The sequence below is a fragment of the Bufo bufo genome, chromosome 1 (assembly GCF_905171765.1).
Source record: "Bufo bufo chromosome 1, aBufBuf1.1, whole genome shotgun sequence".
Taxonomy (NCBI): Eukaryota; Metazoa; Chordata; class Amphibia; order Anura; family Bufonidae; genus Bufo; species Bufo bufo.
In genome coordinates this window covers 24,486,679-24,500,486 of record NC_053389.1, presented here as the reverse complement: position 1 = coordinate 24,500,486, position 13,808 = coordinate 24,486,679, and the positions used below count along the sequence as shown (strand labels likewise).

General features: G+C 43.0%; 1 protein-coding gene across 1 annotated transcript in view; it reads left to right on the top strand.

Annotated features, from left to right (window-relative positions):
* LOC121002980 (neuromodulin-like) overlaps window positions 1-12,454 on the top strand; it is a 31,366-nt gene extending 18,912 nt beyond the window's left edge. The window contains exon 4 of the mRNA XM_040434937.1: window positions 12,384-12,454. Coding sequence (XP_040290871.1) covers window positions 12,384-12,454 — 71 coding nt within the window. The remainder of the gene's footprint in view (window positions 1-12,383) is intronic.
* Window positions 12,455-13,808: the final 1,354 nt, after the last annotated feature.

The window sequence follows — 13,808 nt, the reverse complement described above, 5'->3', positions numbered from 1 at the left end:
CTGCCTTGTTCACAGGAGACCAGAACTGTACACAGTACTCCATGTGTGGTCTGACTTGTAAAGTGGCAGGACTATGTTCTCATCACGGGCATCTATGCCCCTTTTTATGCAACCCATTATCTTATTGGCCTTGGCAGCAGCTGCCTGACACTGGTTTTTGCAACTTAGTTTGCTGTTCACTAAAATTCTTAGATCCTTTTCCATGTCAGTGTTACCCAGTGTTTTACCATTTAATATGTACGGGTGACTTGCATTATTCCTTCCCATGTGCATAACTTTACATTTGTCAGTGTTAAACCTCATCTGCCACTTATCTGCCCAAGCCTCCAATCTATCCAGATCCCTCTGTAGTATTATACTGTCCTCTGTAGTATATATACAGTATACTGTCCTCTGTAGTATATATACAGTATACTGTCCTCTGTAGTATATATACAGTATACTGTCCTCTTCTGTGTCAATTATTTTACACAGTTTAGTGTCATCTGCAAAAATTTATATTTTACTGTGCAAGCCTTCTACAAGATCATTAATAAATATATTGAAGAGAATAGGGCCCAATACTGACCCCTGATGTACTCCACTAGTGACAGTGACCCAATCTGAGTGTGTACCATTAATAACCACCCTCTGTTTTCTATCATTGAGGCAGTTACTTACCAACATACAGACTTTTTCTCCCAGTCCAAGCATTCTCATTTTATATACTAACCTTTTATGCGGTACAGTGTCAAATGCTTTGGAGAAGTCCAGATACACGACATCCATTGATTCGCCGCTGTTAAGTCTAGAACTTACCTCCTCATAGAAACTGATTAAATTAGTTGGACATGACTAATCCCTCATGAAGCCTTGCTGATATGGCGTTATTTGCTTATTTTCATTGACATACTCCAAGATAGCATCTCTTAGAACACCTTTAAACAGTTTACCCATGACAGATATTAAACTTACCGGCCTATAGTTTCCGGGCTCAGTTTTTTTTACCCTTTTTGAATATTGGCACCACATTTGCTATGCGCCAACCCTGTGTCCTTAAATATCAGAAATAAGGGTCTGGCTATGACATTACTTAATTCTCTTAGGAAACGGGGGTGTATGCCATCTGGTCCTGGCTATTTGTCTATTTTAATATTTTTAAGACGCCGCTTTACTTCTTCCTGGGTCAGACAGGGCACTTTTAATGGGGAATTAACTTTTATATTCTGCATTTCATCTAACAGTTTATTTTCTTCAGTGATAAATTGGAGAAAAAAAAAATTCATAGCTTTACTTTCTACTAAATGAAAAAAGAGGTTTGTCCAGCCTTTTCTTTGCGGAATTCCAGTAGCACTTTATTTCATACAAAACTTAAAACATCCAGGTAGAGAAGATATTGGTCTACGCGTTTCAGGCAACAAAACAATTACAGCCCTTACTCATGACCATTGAACAGGCATTAAATCTTCACTTATGTAGCAGGAAGGAACCGCATCAGACCAATCCAGGTGATCATGCAGCCACTCCCTCCCAGACAGGTGTGTAACCAATTAAAACTGAAACAAACTTAAAATAATCTTATAGATAACATATAGAATGTATGGGAACAGAAAATTAGTATTGAAGGATCAGGTCCAACCTTTTATTTAGCCCTAGTGGTTGGCGGCTTTCCAATCTAAAAATCCAAAAGGATTCTCTATTTAGAAGTTTTCTTCTTCTATTGCCGCCTCTTGCTGGCTTATTGACCCTTTCAATGCCTTGCACCACCATATCCGATGTATCCCCACCATGAACAACCGCAAAGTGGAGACTGGCTGCAGAGACATTGCGGCTTTCATGGTGCGGTACATCAGATATGTGTTTTCTTATCCAGGTTTTTATAGTATTTGTAGTACATCCTACATACTGAATTGAACACTTAGTACATGTAAAATAACATATTAACACTTTTTAGTAGGATAGGGTATTTTAAGGACCATGAAAGGTCAGCACTTGTGTGAAGTGTCAATTTTGACAGTTCTTGAGACGACAATAGTATTTAGAAAGGTTAGGAATCCTCCTCCTCAGCATAATATTATTAGCTTTATAAGTAAGGAATACTTAGAAAATCATGATGTAAGGGGTTTTACTTGTTAACCATATATGTCTGTTAGAATAGTAAATTTAGGATACAATATAACTCTATGGAGAGTCAACCTATAAAAAGGCTTTGTTTCATGACATTGGCAGAGCATTCTTTGACAAGACACCTGTTGCTCTCTACACACACAGATTCACACATACACGTTACTTTAAGGGAATTACTTTTTCACTCATTTTAAATTGGTTTATTGCTTGCTTGTTATCTTTTGAGATTCATCTGCTGTACTTTATTTTTCTCTTCCTAAACTTTGTAATAGTTTCTTTTTATGCGAATTAAATCCTTTTAACTTTTATCTTTCATTAAGAACTCTCCATATTTTGTTGGCTCCTTCTAAAGCATTTCTTACAAAATTAAGAAATGCTGGACGATATTTAACAGTACATCTAATCAAATAGATGGAATATGTTGTATTGCAATTTAGAAAAGATTTTATCACAAATCTTTGGCCAGTGACACAGGATTCAAACACTTTAGATACTTTCATATATCTGCAGCATATACAGTATACACACAGAGTGCCCACATTTATAATTACCCTTGGTGGATAGCGAGGTACTATGGAGAGGTGATGTTATTTTATTTTTTTGGAACATACTTGGGCTAACTGTATTTGCAATTGTCGGAGATCTGCGTGCTGCGAATTTTATGCCTGTTGAAACCACCCCACTCCAATTTTTATCGCATGCTAGTACTGGGAAATGTTTTTTAATAATGTTGCAAACCTGTGTGTATTCACTGCTAAACTGTGTGACAAACACACTCTTTTTTGTATGGTCTGTCTCACATTTTTTATGGGATTTTTTAGCATTTGTATTTATCAGTTCATCTCTGCTTATGTTGCGGACTTCTGTATTATGTTTCATCATTGATCTTTTTGAATAAGATCTATTCGACAGTCTACTGATAATACTTTGAGCCTCCTCTTCATATGTGTTTTGCTCACTACAGTTTCTCCTGGCTCTAATGAGTTCCACTTTAGGTATGTTACGCACTGTATGGGGGGAGGGTGACACGACCTTGCATGTAGTAGTGTATTGCCTGATGTTGGTTTCCTGTAGGTGCTTGTGTGAATGGAGGCTGTCGTGGAGTCCCCCCTCAGGTGGAGATCCAAGAACACTATGTGCGAGCTGTCAAATTGTACAGTAAATTGGATACTGTTCACACAAGTGTTAAGGTATTGGGAGAAAAGTGGTATGACCGCCACATCGCCAGCTTTCTACTCTATCAATCTCTGCCACTCCCCCCTCATTTCTCTGTAGAGGGCCGACACCATCAGATTTATACTTTTTACCATTTATATAATTGAAGAACATTTTAGGGTTAGTTTTGCTCTCTTTCGGAATTAGTCTCTCGGTCTCTAGTTTGGCTGCTTTTATTTGTTTTTTAAATATTCAATTTTTTTCCTTATAGTTTTTCAGTGCTTCTTGGCCGCCCTCCTGTTTTAGTGATTTAAAAGCTTTCTTTTTGTCATTTATTGCTTTCTTTACATTTCTATTTATCCACATTGGCTTCTTCTTGTTCCTTAACCTTTTATTCCCATAAGGTATGTACCTCTCACAATTAGATTTTAGGATGCTTTTAAAAATATCCAATTTTGTGGCTGTATTTGTATTTTTGAGGACTTTGTCCCAGTTAGTTAGGCCTATAGCCTCTCTTAGTTGGCTAAATTTAGCTTTTTTGAAGTTTGGTATTTTTGTTCCTCCCTGAGGAAACACTCTTTTGAATGATATTTGGAAGGTTATTACTTTATGGTCGCTATTTGCCAGGTGTCCCCCAACCTGCACATATGTAGAGATGTTGCGAACATAAAATTTTCCGTTCGCAAACGGCGAACGCGAATTTTCGCAAATGTTCGCGAACTGGCGAACCGGGCGAACCGCCATAGACTTCAATAGACAGGCAAATTTTTCTGGCCACAATAGTGATGGAAAAGTTGTTTCAAGGGGACTAACACCTGGACTGTGGCATGCTGGAGGGGGATCCATGGCAAAACTCCCATGGAAAATTACGTAGTTGACGCAGAGTCGGGTTTTAATCCATAAAGGGCATAAATCACCTAACATTCGTAAACTGTTTGGAATAACATGCTTTAAAACATCAGGTATGATGTTGTATCGATCAGGTAGTGTAAGGGTTATGCCCGCTTCACAGTGACAGACCCAACTCCCCGTTTAACTCACAGCAAACAGTCCATTTGCACAACCGCAAACTCCCCATTTGCACAAGGTTGGATACCAAGCTAGCCATGTCCCGTTTCTTGTCCTCACTGATGTCATTGAAGGTATCTTCCTCCACCCAGCCATGTACAACACCAAGGGTCCCCGAAAGGTGACAACAAGCCCCCTGGGACGGCTGCTGTGGTTGGTCTTCCACCTCCTCAAAGCTACCTTCCTCCTCTGACTCCTCTTCTTCAGACTCCTCTCTCTGAGTTACCTCTCTCTGCGTTATTATAAGGTGTGTTAAGTAGTACTATTCCTATCAGTTTAATCCCTGTTACGTCCCCTATCAGGGGACATGTATATGGCATCGATTTTAGGAACAGGGAGATGGAAAAAGATGCTTGGTCGGTCCTCCTACTTCAAATTTGGGGCACTGCGCGTGCAATCTAATGTGCCGCCAGATAGTTGTGGTGTGTTATGTTGTTCTATTCTTATCAGTTTAATCCCTGTTACGTCCCCTATCAGGGGACGTGTATATGGCATCGATTTTAGGAATGGGGAGATGGAAAAAGATGCTTGTTCGGTCCTCCTACTTCAAATTTGGGGCACTGCGCGTGCAATCTAATGTGCCGCCAGATAGGAGTGGTGTGTTATGTTGTTCTATTCTTATCATTTTAATCCCTGTTACGTTCCCTATCAGCTTTCAGGCAAGTCAACCCCAAAACGGCGTGACACTGCCGTATCCGGGATGTGGAATAGCCCCTGAGGAGCTGGGGGGGTGCCGTTGATGTGGAGCAAGACGCAGCAGCAGAAGAGGACTCAGCCGAGGATGTTATGGAAAAGGATGGAGTAGGAGGAGTAGAGGAGGTGGCATTCCATGCTTGGCAGCCGTCAGCAGGTTTACCCAAAGCGCAGTGTAGGTGATATACCTGCCCTGACTGTGCTTTGCAGACCAGGTATCAGTGGTCAGATGGACCCTTGCCCCAACACTGTGTGCCAGACATGCCATGACTTCCTTTTCCACAATAGAGTACAGGTTGGGGATTGCCTTTTGTGAAAAGAAATTTCAGCCGGGTACCTTCCACTGCGGTGTCCCAATAGCTACACATTTTTTGAAGGCCTCATACTCCACCAGCTTGTATGGTAAAAGCTGGCGGGCTAAGAGTTCTGACAAGCCAGCTGTCAGACGCCGGGCAAGGGGGTGACTTTGACATTGGCTTCTTACGCTCAAACATTTCCTTGACAGACACCTGACTGTGGGCAGATGAGCAGGAACTGCAGAAGGTGAGAGGCAGAGTGGTGGATGGTTGAGAGAGGGCAAGGAGGACAGCAGTGGTTGACGTGGCTGAAGATGCCGGACCAGGAGGAGGATAGCGGCTTTGAGTTTGTGTGCTGCTTGTACTCATGTGTTGATCCCATAGGCGTTTGTGATGTGAGATCATGTGCCTTTGCAAAGCAGTTGTACCTAGGTGTGTGTTGGACTTCCCACGACTCAGTTTCTTTTGGCACAGGTTGCAAATGGCATCGCTGTTATCAGAGGCAGACACACAAAAAAAATGCCACACTGCTGAGCTCTGCAATGACAGCATTCTGGTGGTGGCAACAGCATATGTTGATTGGCGTACTGTCTGGCTGACCCCGGGTGCCGATGCATGCTGTCTGACTGTGCCACTAGCTCCTTGCGACGACCTCCCCCTGCTTCCAACTCGTCTCCTCCTCCTCTCTATCTCCCCATCTGAACTTTCCCCCTGTTCTTCTTCTCTTCTAGCGGGCACCCACGTGACATCCACGGACACATCGTCATCATCAACCGCTTCACTTGTATCTGACAACTCAGCAAAGGAAGCAGCAGCGGGTACAACATCATCATCATCATCACACCGTACGTCCATGTGTGTAATGCTGCCTGACTGAGACATATCCCTGTTATCTACATCCTCTGGCAATAATGGTTGTGCATCACTCATTTCTTCCAACTGATGTGTAAATTACTCCTCTGACAGATCAAGTGAAGCGGCTGTGGTGGCTATGGTGGTAGTGGTGGCAGGCGGGCAAGTGGTAACTTGAGAGGTGCCCGAAGCTAAGCTGGAGGAGGATGGTGCGTCAAGGTTCTGAGCGGAAGCTGTAGAAGATTGGGTGTCCTGTGTTAGCCAGTCAACTATGTCCTCAGAACTTTTTAAGTTCAAGGTACATGGCCTCTGAACACTGGGCATTAGTCTAGGGCCAAAGGGAATCACAGCACCACGGCCACCACGGCCCCTGTGGGGTGGCCTGCCTCTGCCTGTAATTTTTTTTTAGATTAGTTAAGTTGTACTATGCGTGCAAGGTACTGTGCCACCAGATATGAGTGGCACTGTGCACTGGCAGAAGTTGGCAGAGTAGACGCTGTAGGCCTGACACACACGCTTGCAGACAACTAACTATTCTATTCAATCTATTACAGTCAAAATTGTATTTTTTTTTAAATGTACACCACTGTTACACCAGATATGAGTTGCACTGGTGTGACACTGTGCCCTGGCAGGCCCTGAAACGCACACGCGTGCAGGCAACTGACTGCTATTATATTACAGTCCAAAAAATATATATTTTTTTTAAATGCAAGCTACTGTGACACCAGATATGAGTGGTGGCACTGGGCAAGTGGGCACAGTATACGCTGTGAGCCTGACACACACGCTGGCAGGCAGGCAACTGCAATTAGATTACACAGGAAAAAAAAAAAAAAGCTGACTGATGTTCTAGCCCTAAAAAGGGCTTTTTGGGGTGCTGTCCTTACAGCAGAGATCAGATGAGTCCTTCAGGACTGGAGTGGACACTGAATACACTGGCCTAGCTATCGATTTCCCTATTAAATCAGCAGCAGCAGCACTGTCCCTCCTCTCACTAAGAATGAATCTAAAATGGATGCTGTCCAGGAGGTGGGAGGGTCTGGGAGGGAGGGTCTGCTGCTGATTGGCTGGAATGTGTCTGCTGACTGTGAGGTACAGGGTCAAAGTTTACTCAATGATGACGAATAGGGGGCGGACCGAACATTGCATATGTTCCCCCTGCCGCGGCGAACGCGAACAAGCTATGTTCGCCGGGAACTATTCGCCGGCGAACTATTCGGGACATCTCTACACATATGTTGTTCTATCAGGTCTATTGGTTAATACTAAGTCCAGTATGGCCGTCCCTCTAGTCGGGTCCTGAACCAGTTGGGAGAGGTAATTGTCTTTGGTTATTGCCAAGAAATTGTTTCCTTTATGAGATGTACAAGTTTCAGTTTCCCAGTCTATATCTGGGTAGTTGAAGTCCCCCATAATAACCACCTCATTATGATTTGCCGCCATTGTCTATCTCGTATAGTAGTAGATTTTCTGTGGACTCTGGTATATTAGGTGGTTTATAATAAACTCCTATTAATAATTTATTATTGTTTTTGCCTCCATGTATTTCTACCCACCATGACTCCATAAAGGCAGACCCCTCCCCCTCACCGTTTTTGGCGATCCTTTCTAAACAGACTGTAACCCTGTACATTAACTGCCCAGTCATAGCTATCATCCAGCCATGTCTCAGTTATTCCCACTATGTCAGAGCCCTTGTCACACATCATTAATTCCACTTCCCCAATTTTATTAGTCAGGCTTCTGGAATTAATATACATACATTTAAGAGGTTTAAAAGTAATATCAGGAAGTATTACTTTACTGAGAGAGTAGTGGATGCATGGAATAGCCTTCCTGCAGAAGTGGTAGCTGCAAATACAGTGAAGGTGTTTAAGCATGCATGGGATAGGCATAAGGCCATCCTTCATATAAGATAGGGCCAGGGGCTATCCATAGTACTCAGTATATTGGGCAGACTAGATGGGCCAAATGGTTCTTATCTGCCGACACATTCTATGTTTCTATGTTTCTATGTTTATGTATATTTTTACCCTACACTTTTCCTTCTGAACTGTTCTAGTCCCTCCTTCCATTCCTCCCTCAGTGCCGTTACCTCGCCCCCGGTTTCTATCTGCACTTTCTTCCCATCCTATAATGTATTTCCCCCCTAGTTTAAGCACTCCTTCAACCTTCTAGCCATCTTCTCCCCCAACACAGCTGCCCCTTCCCCATTGAGGTGCAACCCATCCCTACGATAGAGCCTGTAGCTAACAGAGAAGTTGGTCCAGTTCTCCAGGAACCCAAACCCCTCCTTCCTACGCCAGTTCTTGAGCCACTTGTTAACCTTCCTAATCTCTCGCTGCCCTTCTTGTGTGGCTCGTGGTACCAGTAGTATTTCGGAAAACACTACCTTTGAGGTTCTTGCCTTAAGTTTTTGACTTAAATGACTAAAATGATTTTTAAGGACGCTCCACCTACCTCTAACTTTGTTATTGGTTCCAATATGGACCATGACCGTTGGATCTTCTCCAGCCCTTCCCAGTAATCTAAACTATTATCAAATATTTAGAAAAGGCTCCACCAGCAAACTACTGGAGCTCAGCCTTTCAGTTACCAGCTGAAAAGAAGGAATAAATCAATAGTTATATAGGCTGGCTCACAGTATTTTTGCATAAAATTTTATTAATGCACTAAATCAAAACAAACTGACTTGATGTCAGCATATCAGCATACATACATAAGTAAATGTGAAAAATAGGTATATAAGTGCGGAGCTCAAGCACAAACCTAAATAACTGGAGTACTCCTAAGAATAAGACCTAATGGCTAGAGTGAGGCTGCAAGAGGTATTCAATTGGACCGCTCAAATGTCCATAACTTTAAATGCCGATTTGACGGGTAGTTGGAACCAGAAAGGTTCAGGAGCGTCCTTGTTGTAATTTCCCACAAGGAGTTTCCCTTGTGGGAAATTACAACAAGGACGCTCCTGAACCTTTCTGGTTCCAACTACCCGTCAAATCGGCATTTAAAGTTATGGACATTTGAGCGGTCCAATTGAATACCTCTTGCAGCCTCACTCTAGCCATTAGGTCTTATTCTTAGGAGTACTCCAGTTATTTAGGTTTGTGCGTGAGCTCCGCACTTATATACCTATTTTTCACATTTACTTATGTATGTATGCTGATATGCTGACATCAAGTCAGTTTGTTTTGATTTAGTGCATTAATAAAATTTTATGCAAAAATACTGTGAGCCAGCCTATATTACTATTGATTTATTCCTTCCCAGTAATCTGTCAACCCGATCTGCGATGTGTCGAACTCGAGCGCCAGGAAGACAACACACTGTTCAACGATCCCAGTCTTTGTGACAGATCGCCCTATCTGTACCCCTAATAATTGAGTCTCACTACCAGCACCTCTCTGGCCTGTCCTGCTCTCCTGGTCCCCTGCTTACTGGAGCTGACATTCCCCTGACTGGCAGGGTGTGTCTGGCTGCAGCAGTGCCGTCCCTGGACTGACATCCCCCTCATCTACCAAACTTGTTGGGGTGTGTCAGATCAGGGCTATCCTCCCTGGCACTCTTCCCTCTACCCCGCTTTCTAACCGTTACCCAGCTAGCTACCTCACTCTCCTGAGCCTCCTCGCTACCACCCTCCCCACATCTATTCCATAGAGTGCTTGCTCAGTGAGCAGCAAACTCTGTTCCAAATTGTCAATGCCTCTCAGTGTTGAAACTCGCCCGGTTAGATACTCGATGTGTGATTCCAAACGGGCAATTTGCTCACATTTTGAACAAAGATATGCACCCTCAAACTGCTATTCCAGGACTGCATACATAAGACAAGATATGCACTGGACTGTGCTGTCAATAATGGAACACATACTAAATGGGGATTACGCAAGAAAAGAGAAAAATACAATATAGTGCAGTGATAAGAATCTAACTTACTGTGGTCCCCTCCTAAAGTCCCTGAATCTGAAGTCACATAATCTAAAGTCACACACTTAATACAAACACACATTTGAACTTAAACACGCGAACGCTCACAAACTCGCGTTATTTGCCTGCTTGTATAAATGCAGATCTCAAACCAGCCTTTTTTTTTTCCTCTGGATTCCCCTGCATCGCTACTTTCCATACAGGGAGGCTCCTGCGAAGAGGGTGGTTTACCCCGGGCATGTTTGGCTCCCGACCCCCCACTGCTGTCACCCTGCTGACTCATGGCCACGCTACCACCTTGCTTGCTTAGCCGCTGCCTCACATGCGAACTGCCACCTTCTTCTCGTGATATTGATGAAGCCTCTTCCTCACCAGGTGCGATCGTCTACAAGTGCGATAGGCTACATCATCATCATATGCTACTGTCTGCACGTCACTGATGTCCCCCTCAACGGTCTCAGGGCAGGAGCCTGACTGCTCACAACACCAGCTCCTACACGACTCTCATCATCACTACTTGCCCACCTACCAGAGGAAGCAGCTGATGTCTCCTCCAGATCTTGGCTGGGCAGTAGCTGCTGACTGTCCTCTAGAAGCTCATCCTCGCTGAAAAGTGGAGCCCAGCCTATGGCATATAATACTTCTCACACTGAGGGAACAGAAAATGACAGAGGCATAGTTGGGGGCACAGAGCTTTCTCCCAGGCCATGCCAAATAAGCGTTGTGTCAGAGGAACCCACCGACTCTTGGCTGGGGGTGTCTGATGTCACTTGCGACAAAGACGAAGACCGAGTCAACTATTCAAACACTGCTGGGTTGCTGGTCAAGACACGACCGCTAGATGACACTGGGAGCTCAGGACTCTTGCTGCGACTCCTGCTGCCACCCCTCCTTCTGCTGCTACCTCTGCCTGTGGCAGAAACATTTTGGCCACTGCCCATTCCCTTTGAAGGGCCTGTCACTTGTCTGTTTGACATACTGTATATTAAAAGTAAAATAATACACACCAAAAAAGGCTGTAGTACAATAACTTCAAAGCAGAACAGCAAATAAGACATATTTTTTTCCTATTAATACACCCCAAAAAAAAGTATAACAATGTGAATTCACCGCAGAACGGCTAATAGGACGTACGTATATATTTCCTATTAATACACACCCTAAATGGCTGTAGTACAATGTAAATTCACTGGAGAACAGCAAATAAGACATATTTTTTTTTCCCTATTAATACACCACTCAAAAAAATGTATAACAATGTAAATTCACTGCAGAATGGCTAAGAGGACGTACATATATCTCCTATTAATATACCCCGTAATCTCCTATTAATACAGACCGTAAATGGCTGTATTATAATGTGACTTCACTGCAGAACGGCAAATAAGACATATTTTTTTCCTATTAATACAGCCCCCCCCCCAAAAAAAATGTATAACAATGTAAATTCACAGCAGAATGGCTAATAGGATGTACGTATATTTCCTATTAATACACCCCATAACTGGCTGTAGTACAATGTAAATTCACAGCAGAATGGCAATTAAGAGGTATTTTTTTCCTATTAATACAATTAAGAAAAACTGTAGAAAAATGTAAATTCACCGTAGAATGGCTAATAGGACATACATATACTGTATTTCCTATTAATACGCCGTAACTCACAGCACTTCCACCCCAATAGCAAACAATGTTTGCTGGAATTACTGATTTATTATATAGTGCAAACCTAAAAGCAACAGTATAACAGCAATTTGGATCCCCAATTAGTGCAGCAAGGTGTAATAGAATCGCTCCTATTACCCAGGCTGTACACTTTCCTATTGGACCCTGTTCTCCTTTATAGTGTAGATGATGTCTCCCTATCCTTTCCCTACACTATGAATAATATTTCCCTGACTTTGTAAATCGTTTTTTCAGCACAATAAAGTCTTTCCTAGCACTGTCCCTAGCGCCTGCTGACGTCTCTCCCTGCACTAAGTACACTGGAAAATGGCAGACTCCAAGAGGGCTGAGGCTATTTATAGGGCTGTCACATCACAGGGGCTAGCTGGCTGCTGATTGGCTGCATGCATGGCATTGTGGGTGATCCCTCATTCCGAGTTCTTTGCTCCATGTCCTAACACGAGCAGTAGCCATTTTAGGAAAAAATGTGATTCGTTACCACGAAGCGTGAGGAAATTCAACTTTGGTGCAAATCAAATTTTTCCTGAAATTCGCATCAAAATCCAGTTTGTCAACTTTGATTCACTCAGCAGCCGTCTCCATGTGCCTCTTTTCACCCAGACTCCAGCTTCATGTCCAAGAGCCTATGGCACCTCAACGAGCTCCAGGGGATGAAAGAGAAGAAGATCTGAAGGAGGATTTGCATGGCTACAGCATGAAAGCTGGCAAGGTAACAAAGCATAAAGCATTCCAGACCCTGCTGTTGTAGGGGGGTGGAAGATATATTTATGTGTAAGATTTGGTCTATAGTGTTAATGACCTTCAGAACTTCTAGATACACATAGACAGCGCCAAATCCCCACAAACATAAAACTACGTACAGAAGCGCAATGAGATATAACGATATCCCTAAAGGGCAAGTAAATAGCCGTAAATGATGACTTACTTCAGTGGGGGGCTGTCAAACAGGTATTCTGGTGACCCCCCAAGCAAGTTCACCAGAAGAGAAGCACAAATACGTAAAGGTCAGTGTTTATAGCTTGAAGTGAACTGGACTACTCACTTCACTGGGGGGGCTGTCACATAGGTCAGTGGTCGCAAATACCTAGGACAGTGAACCCCCCTGGCCAAGGTCGCTGGAATTCACTTGAACAAACAAGTACTTTTATAAAGGCAGTTATTACTCACTTCACTGGGGGGCTGCCAAACAGGTATAATGTAAGGTACCTGAGACAGTACCCCCCTGGCCGAGTCAGCTTCTCCTGGTCTCCAAATTGGAAATCAGTATCTCCAGTCTTTAGAATAGGTATCTTCAAATATTTTAATAAACAAAGCTCTACGCGTTTCGGGGTTATGCAAAACCCCTTCCTCAGGAGCAAGGTATTCACTAATACATAAAATCAAAGAAACTCACATATTAAATAGATTCCTCTCACCAATGCGTCTTGTTCCCGCGCTCGAGAATCGAAAAAAAGGCGGGAAATTGTGTTCAAACACAGCCTCCGGTCGGGTGGAACGCCTCCAGAGACCGGAAATCGCGTATCTAACGCGACTTCCGGTTCTGTGGAACGCACGCCGGCTGTGTGTGGAACGCACGCCGGCTCAGGGGAACGTCACTTCCTGTCTCGATGCACTCCAACTAATGGAACGCATCGGCAGGGGGGGTGAAGAAAGGGGAGGGAAACCTGCTAGTAGCGATGTCCCTCCCTTACTGCCAGCCGCCTACTAATGCGATCTGGGAGGAGGAAAAAGTTAGTAGATATTAACCGCCTATCAAATTCTCTCTATATTCATATAGAAATATATATATATGGGTTATTTCATGATTTTGGAAGAGGGATATAATATAAAATATAATAATAATAAAGGATAAATAATTTCATAAATTTGCAAAGAATAATCATAATGACAAGATGTAGAAAATAAATATCTGTGGATCATAAGAAATTCTTAATAAAAAATTATTAATTAAAAATTAATAATAAAAAATTAAAGGACACGTAAAACACGGGTGGTCGACACATGGGTGTAGAGGAATAAAGGAAT